The sequence below is a fragment of the Gigantopelta aegis genome, chromosome 10 (assembly GCF_016097555.1).
Source record: "Gigantopelta aegis isolate Gae_Host chromosome 10, Gae_host_genome, whole genome shotgun sequence".
Classification (NCBI taxonomy): Eukaryota; Metazoa; Mollusca; class Gastropoda; order Neomphalida; family Peltospiridae; genus Gigantopelta; species Gigantopelta aegis.
Genome location: NC_054708.1, coordinates 43,872,253 through 43,884,421, shown reverse-complemented (window position 1 = coordinate 43,884,421; position 12,169 = coordinate 43,872,253). Strand labels below are relative to the sequence as shown.

The window sequence follows — 12,169 nt, the reverse complement described above, 5'->3', positions numbered from 1 at the left end:
TGACAATTTGTTTTTGTTTTTATTATTTTATTTATTATTAATACCCACAAGGTAGCCATCCACTTGAATGCGTAGTACTAATGTCCCACAGACAGGATAGCACATACCAGTCGTGGTGCACTGGCCGGAACAAGAAATAGCCCGATGGCTCCACCGACGGGGGTCGATCCCAATCCGACCGCGCATGAAGCGAGCGCTTTACCACTGGGCTACGTCCGGCCAGGAAATGAATTAGTACTTGGTAAATAACAGGTTGTCCCATTACGCAGAATTCATTTTAGGACTAATTTTATGTTTATCTTCAACCCGGGTCATAACCGCCTACCCACCACATTGATGACAAATTGCACCCTGACATTTGTTCACTCTCACATTTAATACCAGTATCCACTCTCACATTTAATACCAGTATCCTAATACATGTTCTGGTCCCCCATTTAATGATGGGTCACCCCCTTCCTAGAAACATGTATCCATCCCTGAATATCAGCAAGATCGCATAAACTATATCTAGATCTGTACATGGATAATTACTGTAACGATTCTGAATAGTGTATGAAGTTCCACTTGAATTTAATAGGTTTTTAAACTGTTCGTTGAATTTCGTAGTCTCCTGAAACAATTTTAAAGGGATAGTACTTTAAAATAGAAGAAAAAAATCAAACGCTTCAAAAAGTAATTCCCCAAAGAGGAGTTTAGCGGGTTTGGGATACATTTGTTCTGCCTATAGTATAAATAATAACAAAATAATTTCAATATACTTTTGTTCACCGCGGGTGAAACCCTTCAACACGATCGTTACTAGTTAAATTATCATCGTAGTAGTAGTAGTAGTAGTAGTAGCAGCAGCAGCAGTAGTAATAGTAGTAGTTGTTGTAGTAGTAGTGATTGTAGTTGTAGTAGTAGTAGTAGTAGTTTTAGTACACGGAAATTAGTTGAAATATATGCCGTCGGCAAATTGTAATGTATTTGTTGTATGCGTTATATAAATAACATTACCACTTGCATAACGCATACCTCATGTCCTCTCCGAGAAATAGCAAAACCCACTTGAAGCGAGTTGACGTGAACGAGACAAAGTTCTCTCCTGGGATTGACAGATTCCCGCCCGTGCTTTGACAGATGTAACATTCTGGAGATGTTTTCTTTCTTTTATATTGTTATTGATTATTACAGTTGAACATGTGCAGCTTTTTTTCCCACATCAACAAGTTAAACGTGAACACAATAGCTTCATTCATATTAATATGTTTACGTTCACGATAAATCGGTGTAATATATGTGCCTTTAATATGCACTGGGGCGGGACGTAGACCAGTGGTAAAGCGCTCGGCTGATGCGCGGTCGGACAGGGATCGTTCCCCGTCGGTGGGCCCATTGGGATATTTCCCGTTCCTATTCTGTCTGTCGGATGGTGCATATAAAATACCCCTTGCTACTAATGGAAAAATGTAGCGGGTTTCCTCTCTAAGACTATATGTCAAAATTACCAAATGTTTGAAATTTAATAGCTAATAATTAATCAGTCCATGTGATCTAGTGGTGTTGTTAAACAAAACAAACTTTAACTTTAATATGCACCATGAAATGTATGTTGAGCTATTGCACATTCTAACTAAAGGACCCTTGGTTTAGAATAATTACATTACTCCAGGATGTTATACCGCAACATGGCAAACGGGTGTTTGTTTTTTGTTTTTGTTTTGTTTGGGTTTTTGTTTTTAATTGTATTTAATTTATTATTATTATTATTTTTTTTTTTTTTTTTGAGTGTGTGTGTGTGTTTTGTTTTGTTTGTTTGTTTGTATCAAGTTATTTTATACTAAAGCAAAGAAAACCCCCAAACATTTATAGACCCATGAACTGTATTTTTGACACTGATATCAGATACTGTTAAAACGGTAGTTTTGTATTTTCTGACATGTGGTATGTCGTTCATTTATTTGGTCAAGTATTATACTATCAGTTGCCCACCTGATAATCCTTGTCCTTGTCTAAATATATTTTATGGACTACCCGATTTAGCTTACTCTTAGCCTGTATGTCACCATTAATTGCCTACGTGTCCAAATAGCCGCGGAAAGAGACAAAAAAAATACATAAATGCCAGTTATGACGTATCAACCATCAACATAATTCAAATAGTCTTAGCAATAATTATTGATGTGATATAATCGTGACAGTCGTCTGTTAATGTCTGTTATGACACAGAATGGTATGTATGTAACGTATTTAGCATAGCTGCTTCACAAACATCCGAAGAGAACTAAGGAACCAGTCGTGTTAAACTTTCCTGTAAGTATCCTTTGTATTTTGAGTACATTTAGAATATAATAATAACTGATATATAACACCTGAAAGTCAAAATGGAATTACAGATGATTCTCAGAGAAAACGTATTCATCTGGAGTTTTGATGTAGTTTTGAAACTATTTATGTTCGATTTTGAGTACTCAGTGTTTCAAGTCTGTTGTGCATCAAACGGAAGCATGAAATATTGCATATCAATAATTTTAAAATTCATATAAAACATATCTAACTTTTAAACCTATACCAACTCTCATAGCATTAAAAACAAAATCTATATAAATAAAAACGTGACTTAACAAATTACGATGAAATTATATAGATTAAATACATATGTTTAAAGCAGGGGTGAAATACTAGAACAGCCAAGGTACGCATTTTTACCTATATCATAAATTAAATTAAACCTATACATGTTTATAGTAATTTCATAAGAAACCTCTATTTTTAAAATTCACACTGTTAGAGAAAACCTGTTATACAAGTTAGTATAGATTTATAACTTAATTTGTATTTGTTACACTCCCGTTGGTGAGAACACCATTCGGTATTTATGATAACACACACCAATAAAAACACACACACACACACACACACACACACACACACACACACACACACACACACACAAACACACCTGCATCATCGATTTAAACAAGTACAAATGGCTGATCCTGGATGATAACCCATTGGCGACATCAGTGCCATCCAATGAGAAATAGAACATTAAAAATAATAAAACACGATCGAAATTGATTGCACTGTGTATTATAAATTAACCTGAAACAGATTACACTGTGTCGTTTTAGTTGAAAATATATTTAAATTTCTTTTAAGCCTGATTTTTTGAAAATGTAAGAAATAGAATACTACATTCGAGTCTGTTAAATACCATTTATTTTTAGAAAATGTATGAAATAGAATACTACATTCGAGTCTGTTAAATACCATTTATTTTTAGAAAATGTATGAAATAGAATACTACATTCGAGTCTGTTAAATACCATTTACTTTTAGAAAATGTATGAACTAGAATACTACATTCGAGTCTGTTAAATACCATTTATCTTATAACTCGTTGTTCAAAAGCGTATACAACGAGCTTTCGCTCGTTAGATACGCTTTAAAACAACTCGCTGTAAGATAAATGGTATCTAACGGTCACTCATCTAGTATTATCTATGTGTACGAGTTTTAATATAATACATTACTAAGTTACATGCCAATGCATCTAATTCCTTTCGACACAAATGGTCTAATTAAAACAAAGTATCGTTGTAAGGCCACCAAGTTAAAGACGGAATCGCACGGGTTACAGGTCGATTGTTTCTCGACTATGTACGACCCTGGATGTTTCGTACATATTACTCCCGGACGTTTGATCCCCTGACCATTTTGTTTTGCACGAAATATGTGTACTCCGTCTAATCCGGATTCAGGTGGGACTTTCGAAAGGTGCCGTTGTACATAGTGTGCTGGATTAGAAATATTTTTCTCAAATTACATTGTATCTTGATGAGCTATAAATTCGCAACAAAAAAGGGTTCCATGTCTATGATCATCTTCCACATCAGAGATAATCTTGATATATAATCTTAGTTTAAATTAAAGACTTGACATTGAGCAAAAACTGCAATCATATAGAAATCACCAAGTCCTCGCAGAACGGTCAATAACTAATCACTTTCAAAGTAACAAAAACAAAACAGAGTTTGTTTTGTTTAACGACACCACTGTGGCACATTGATTAATTAATCATCGGCTATTGGATGTCAAACATGTGGTAATTGTGACTCGTAGTCATCAGAGGAAACCCGCCACATTTTTCCTAATGCAGAAACGAATCTTGTATATGCACTTTACAACAGACAGGAAAGCACAAACCACGGCCTTTGACCAGTTGTGAAGTTACAAATACGAGACCCACCATTAATGGTAATGACATATAGCTTAGACACGAATTTAGCTGTGTGTCGTTTCACTCACATTTATTATGCAATAACCACAAGCTACAGTACTGAATACTTGCCTGCCATTGTCTAGCATGTCACCAAATCAGACCCACCTCTGGGTGAACAGATAGTTTCGCCAAAATAGCATTAAACTTACAAAACTGCAGAAACCCAGTTATTTTGTAAAACAATTTCAATTATTACATGAACTTATTTCGTCAAATTAAAATAAAGTTGGCCATTTGCTTTTAAAATTCGCAACTGGCGAATTTGGCGAGTGCAAAGCTCAAACACTCTGTTTAACAATATTGAAAGGCATTACGGTATAGACAGAACAAATAACTATGATAAAACGACTCCTTTGTTCTTAGATTTACATCCGATATCCGAAGAGAGAATCCTGATTAGGCAGAGGTTACCTCCTGATAACTTAACTTTCCGTTGACGGGATTAGATCGTGCCGATTTATACAGAAATCCGGATTACACAGATGTATGTTCGGACAGTCCACCATAGTACCATAAGCTAACGAATCTTTAGACACTTAGGGCGAGACGGAGCCCAGTGGTAAACGCTCGCTTGATGCGTGGTTGGTTTGAGATCGATCCCCGTCAGTAGGCCCATTGGGCTATTTCTCGCTCCAGCCAGTGCACCACGACTGGTACATCAAAGGTCGTGGTATGTGATATGCCGTCTATAAGATGGTGCATATAAAAAATCCCTTGCTGCTAATCGTAAAGAGTAGCCCATGAAGTGGCGACAACGGGTTTCCTCTCTCAATATCTGTGTGGTTCTTAACCATATGTCCGACGCCATATAACCGTAAATAAAATGTGTCGAATGCGTCGTTAAATAAACCATTCCCTTCTTTCCATTAGGCATTTATACATGTATTACAACTAATGTTGGGGGAAGAATGACGAAAAGACGTGATGGAAAGACGTCTCAGGTTAGCACATTTTGCTAGAATTTTTTTTTTTTTTTCTCCGAATTTGAGGTTTTGCTCGAGCACTGCAACCCCCCTACCCCCCTCCCTGCTCCTGTCACGTACGCGTATGCAGTCCACTGTATACATACACACACATATAAACACACAACACACGTTGAATTGTCGGTGTATTGTTTGGTATGCCTTTGCTGTTATGCGATGACAGTTTAACCGCTTATATCCCGAGGGTTCAATCGTGCTTACCACGGGCCATAAGTCATTTAACGTATTATGCGACAAGATTGATGATTATGTTACCGAGAAATCGAAAATATGAACGGTTTACACACGACTCGCCGCGTATGATGCACGATGAATGAAAAGGTGATCGCAACAGCCCACTTGAACCTTTGTCTCAGGTAATCTAAAAATGACCAGCTGTTCGAAAAGTCTACGATATAAAACGGTAGCGTGTACGAAACATGCAGGGACGGAATGTTTTACGAAAAAGGAAAAAAACTCAAAACAATAACTAAACGTCCTGTAACCGTCGATGAACAGATACCATACTAAAGCTAACGATAAGCAGTTTTGCATATATTTTGAATATATGGCTAGCGGGCTATAACAACACCACTAGAGCACATTTATTTATTAATCATCGGCTATTAGATGTCAAACTTTCGGTGATTGCGACATATAGTCTTAGAGATGAAACCACCTACATGATTCCATTAATAGCAAGGGATCTTTTATATGCACCATCCCACAGACAGGATAACACATACCACGGTGCACTGGTTGGAGCGACAAATAACCCAACGGGCCCAACAACGAGGATCGATCCCAAACCGACCGCTCATCAAGCGAACGTTGTACCACTGGGCTACAAGGCGGGATGGAGTAAAGACAAACTTAAGTAAATCTATGACGCAGTCATTTGTTTATTTTAATGTATTGTTTTACATTCGGGTAAAATACGAAGATAATCGTAGAAACAGATCGTAAGAACGATCAGCTCAATGCCAGTGATAAGGCGCTCGCCTGATGTGCAGTCCGTCTGTGATCGACCCCCCGTCCCCATTGTGATATATTGTGTTCCAGCCAATGCACCACGATTGGTATATAAAAGACCGTGTTATGTGCTATCATGTTTGCGCGATGATATATATATATATATATATATATATATATATATATATATATATAAATATATGGAATATCAGGTTACTTACGTTTTGATATCGTGGTTATTTGGCGGGGTTTAAATAACGGCGTAACAGGCGAACTTCAACGAGCCAAATACCCACAATATCAAAACGTAGTAACCATACATTGTTTTTTAAAATCATGCAACCCTTTCAAGTTATATTTTTGTAATATGTTTCAGTCAAAAGCGGTATAAAAACTATTAGTTTTATCGTGTAGAAACTACTTCCGGAAGTCGAACAATAGCAGGTGCCCAAAAACATCTTGGGAATGGCATAGCCAGCCTAAAAGTTATGTGGTTGCAAATTTTAAATAAAATACTTTGATTATATTTCAAAGTCTGTTGTGTCACGTTACAATTTTTGTACCTTTTTCTGTGAAAATAAACTCAAGTGTATGTGTGACCTGAAGATCTACATCACTGGCTGCTAGTGACTGTAACGTCAGACGCTGTTCGCAATGTAAATATTCTTTGCAGGAAGCTACTTGCGTTTTTATTTCAAAATGTTTAATTATAAACGCTGGCTAGTTCCGAATGGGAGCGAATAATAGAGAATTGAAAAATAAGAGGTAATTTGATGTTAAAGGACGTGTAAATGTTATATTTATTTATGCAGCGCAACAATTATTGCTGCAAATGGATGTTTGAAAAATGATAAAACGATCTACCTAAAAATTGAGCAAACATCCGTCATACGCACAACTCATTTCCTAGTGACGTGATAACACTTCCTAGTGACATGATAACACTTCGAATTATCAGGCAGGGGTTATCAGGTCAATAGGAAGCATGGTTGCATGATAAATAAAAAATATCTTGATACTAGCCAAGTGGAAACATGTTGCGGGTTTCGTCACTAAGACTGTCAAAATTACCAATTTGTTCACATCCAACAGTCGATGATTGATAAATCAATGTATTCTAGTCGTGTCGTTAATCAAAACGAACTTTAACTTTTATCATCACTTCATGTTTGCATTTACCTTAGTTTGACACAGAATAGCCGATGTATTCATTCATTCATTAACTTTAACTTTCGTACAAAATGGCGCCGTCCAATATACAGTTGGTGTCAATGGGGATATGTAAGATCATTCGCAACCTTCACACGGAAAATTCAGCAGCAAAAACAAAACAAAAAACAACCCCCCCAACCCCCCCCAAAAAAAAAAAAAAAAAAAAAAAAAACCCAACAACAAACAACCAAAAAGCAAACACACAAAAACAAACAAAAAAGAACACGGAAGTAAAACACAAATGGAAGGAAGGAAGGACATGTTTTATTTAACGACGCTCTCAACACATTTCACTTACGGTTACATGGCGTCAGACACATGGTTAAGGACCACACAGATACCGATGGAGGAAACCTGCTGTCGCCACTTCATGGGCTACTCTTTTCGATTAGCAGCAAGGGATCTTTTATATGCACCATCCCATAGACAGGCTAGCACATACCATAGCCTTTGATGTACCAGTCGTGGTGCACTGGCTACACAAATGGAAGTTACGTTAATGAAATTGGATGGAAATGCAACACTGAATAATAGAAGAAAAAATCCACCCCTCCAAAAAAAACCCAACAACAACAAAACAAACAAACAAAAAACAACAACAAAGAAGCCCAAAACAACAACAACAAAAAAAAAACCCCCAAAAAACAAACCCAAAACAAAACAAAATAAAATAAAAAAGCACAGCAAGTCGATTACTTTATCGGAGATAATTACTTTTCCGACGGAATGACACGAAAACAGTCGATCATCACACCAGGATGATATGTTTGTTGTTACTTGGTATTAATATTCTTGTTACTTGCATTGGTGGCTATAACGAATTATATGATTGGATATTACTGCTGTTCATTGTAAGGAGTTAATTGATTGGACCCAGTCATTTGGTCCATGACTATGGTGTGAAACACACGAATGAGTAGAGTAGCACTAATGCGCGATGTTACATGTACTTTGGTTTTGGATTGAAATTATAATGAGAGAAGACACACTACACTGTCTGTTAATCTCTGTCTTCTAAAGTTTGAAACAACTTATTTGAATCTACCAATATGGTTGTCACAGTGACAGAAAAAAACTGAAAAACCCCGATGAGATGTTTTAACTGAGAATCAATTATTATTATTATTATTATTTGCAATAATAATAATAATAATAAAAGTAATAATAATAATAATAGTAGTAGTAGTAGTAGTAGTAGTAGTAGTAGTAGTAGTAGTAGTAGTAGTAGTAGTTGTAGTTGTAGTTGTAGTTGTGGTAGTCAGGGTACTAGATATAGTAGTGGTGGTGGTGGTTGTACTAGTAGTACTGTTTGTTGTAGTATTAGTGGTTGTAGCATCAGTAATATTAATAAATGTTGTATGTGTAGATAATTAATACGCTTTAAAAATATAGCATTAAAAAAGCTGCATGGGAACTAGTATATAATTTCTCAACATGAAAAATATCTTTGTATCTCTTGCGTCCACAGAAGGATACGTATTGATAAGAAGCTACTATTTCTGAGCCGTTTCTGGAAAACAAAACAACCCGTCAATGACTTATTTGTGCATGGGCATCTAAAGATTATTGAGTTAATTTCGTTAAAACAAATATTTGAGCAAAATTTACATTTTAGACTGATGATGAATCTTCTTTGCACATTCGTCTGCCTTCTGGTGGTTTTGAGTTCCACGCTCGCACAATACAGGCGAGGATACCACCAGATGGGGCGGTACAAAAATGGACGTGGCAGGGAAGGATACGAGAGAGAGGGCTATAACAACGGTCGAATTCGCTATGACAATGGCAATGATAATGGCTATTTCCGTGGCGGCTATCGCAACGGCAACGGCAATGGCTATGGCAATGGCTACGAGAACGGCTATAATCATAATTACGACAATGGCCGCGGCAATGGCTATGGTAACGGGTATGAGGACGGCCGCAACGGTTATGGTTATGGCCGCAACGGTTATGATTATGGCCGCAACGGTTATGATTATGGCCGCAACTCTGGGCGCTTCGACTTCGGTAAGACTTAAATAATACAGGAACATATTGTCTATAAGTACCATTGTTTTTGTTTGGGTTTTGTTGTTGTTTTTTACAATCAAACTAGTTTTAAAAGTCTATTTTTACACAACAGTAAGAGAGTAAAAGCTATTATTGTGATAATTAATACAGTACCGCACAATGTTATAGTTTCAGCCATATTTTTCTTATTCTTCTTTCTTACAATTTTTTTTTTTTAAATAATATAATAATAATAAATTAAAAAAAAAAATCTTCAAACAATTAGTAATAATGACAACAACTATTATTCTTGTTTTTATGTTTGTTAATAATAATAATAATAATAAATTATTATTATCATTATTATTATTATTATTATAGTTCATTTTTGTGTGTATTAATTTGATCTATTTTTCTCTCTACAGGTGGAAGTTTTTATTAACATGAACTGCCTGCAACGAACGTTACTGGAAATACACTATACGGGGAATACTTATAAGGAAATAAATATATATTTTGTCATGTTTCGTTATATTCTTCGGTTAGCTATTTTTATTTGTCTATGTAATCGTCGCAGCTGACAATTTCGGGAAGCCTTTCAGCGATACTACCATACAACGTGGTTTGCCAAAGGATATCCATACCCTTACCACACACACCGCGAATCCAATTGTTTTTGCGTTTCTAGCTGAATATTTTATTTTACTTTTCGTGATTATTTTGTTTTAAAATGCACATTATATGTTCTTGGACACGTATATCATCATTTAACTGAATTGTGTTTATAGAGGCATGTTCAGGAGACCGAGCGCTAGCGGTCTCTCCGTAGACTTGTTTCTGCGCGTAAAGTTATTGCATAGTGAACAGATAGAAAATATAGCATATTTAATGAAAACCAGTCAAATTGTTCGCGACCACTCTCCTACGTGACCCAACACTGAACCAAGGTTAGTGATTACAAGAGACAGTTCGCCTAAAATGGGACCCATCATCTATCGCGCTAAAAAAAAAACCGATTACATAACTAATGCACTTTTTTGGATTATATTTTAAATGACAGACCATTGTTTTAAAACACTATGGTGTATTTTTCACTATTAGAACAAACTGTTGACAATTGAAACCAGACATTACAAAGATTTTATTGTTTAGATTATCCTTTTCCATACACCCAAAGTGTTTCTGGTCATCCTGGTGTTTGTAATACGAAGAAATGTAGTTTTTTTTTAATATAATTTCAATCCAACGCACACTGGAGAAACAAATGTTATGGAGACGAGCTCTGGGCCCGTGCTTATAAAACCTTTAGAGTCCAGATTTAATCTCTAATAACGTCACATGCATACAATTTGTAGGCGTTGTCATGAGATTGCCGTATCAGACTCTATTAGAGTCGTGAGTCTAGACTTTAAACGTTTTATAAGCACCATTACAAGTTTTAGTCTAGACTCAATTTCAAATGACGTCACACGCATGCGTTGCCATGATGATAAAGTCTCAAACTCTATCATTACAGTCTCGAGTTCAATCTATAAATGTTTTATAAGCGCCAAACCTGGGCCCGTGTTTATAAAACTTTTAGAATCCACACTCAATCTTTAATGACGTTACACACATACAATTTGTATGGCGTTGTCATGGCATTAGTGTCTCAGACTCTATTATAGTCTTGAGTCTAGACTCTAAAAGTTTTATAAGCACCATGCCTCGTACGGTATTTCCCCGTTTCAACGTGACAAACTTACTTTATTCTGGTGTATCTTTATCCGCATGTATTACTGGAATGTATATTAACCAAGCATAGTGTATATTTAAACTGGTTCAAATTAAGATCTGCGACTTTAAACCAATGAGTATTTGATGATATCTAGTTATGCAAGTGACTCGTTTTCCTCTCTCGATGTTATCCATTCAGCATTGAGGAAAAGTAATTATCTTTTGCAATGAAAATGCTAATGTCCAACAGATACATGGTTGAAACTGATAGACAAAGAGGTTTTCTGTTGTATAACGGACTCCCCACTTAATCAGTAGCCCGGACTCAAAATGCCATGTTGAACCTACCACCAATACCTACGTATAGTACAAATATTTATAAATTAAATTATCATTAGGCATTGCCAGCTAGTAGTGATAATTATAATAACAGTAAACATAGTAGCAGTCGTAGTCGTAGTCGTAGTAGTAGTAATAGTAATAATAGTAGTAGTAATAGTAGCAGCAGTAGAAATAGTAGTAGCCGCAGTAGCATTAATAGTTATGGTAGTAGTACACACTATATCTCAATATATCTTACAATTCAAACATTTGCCTTGTTATAACAGTACAATGCATTTTAGACGACGAAAACGTTGACGACAGTTTACTTTGTTAAATTTGTGCATTACATTTTAGACGAAAACACCAAGTGTCTTACACTTCAAAAATTGCCTTGTTAAAATAGAATAATGCATTTTAGACGATGTAAATATCAAGAGTCTTAAACATTAAATGTCTTACACTTCGAAAATTTGCCCTTTTTTTCAAAACAGTACATTACAGTTTAGACGATGAAAACACCAAGTATTTTACACTTGAAAAGTTTGCCTTGTTAAAATAGTACATTACATTTTAGACAATGAAAACATCTTGCACTTTAATGTGTGTTTTGTTAAATAAGTATATTACACTTTAGACGATGAAAACCTCTTGCACTTCAAAGAAGTTTGTTTTGTTAAATAAGTACATTACATTTTAGACGATGAAAACCCTCTGTTTCTTCACG

The 12,169-nt window shown here is 35.8% G+C and overlaps 1 protein-coding gene across 1 annotated transcript; it reads left to right on the top strand.

Moving 5' to 3' along the window:
* The first annotated feature begins 8,651 nt into the window (after nucleotides 1-8,651).
* LOC121382716 (glycine, alanine and asparagine-rich protein-like) lies at nucleotides 8,652-10,645 on the top strand. The gene is made up of 2 exons (XM_041512266.1): nucleotides 8,652-9,423; nucleotides 9,831-10,645. The coding sequence occupies exons 1-2, from the start codon at nucleotides 9,033-9,035 to the stop codon at nucleotides 9,845-9,847; spliced, it is 408 nt and encodes a 135-aa protein (XP_041368200.1). The 5' UTR covers nucleotides 8,652-9,032; the 3' UTR covers nucleotides 9,848-10,645.
* Nucleotides 10,646-12,169: the final 1,524 nt, after the last annotated feature.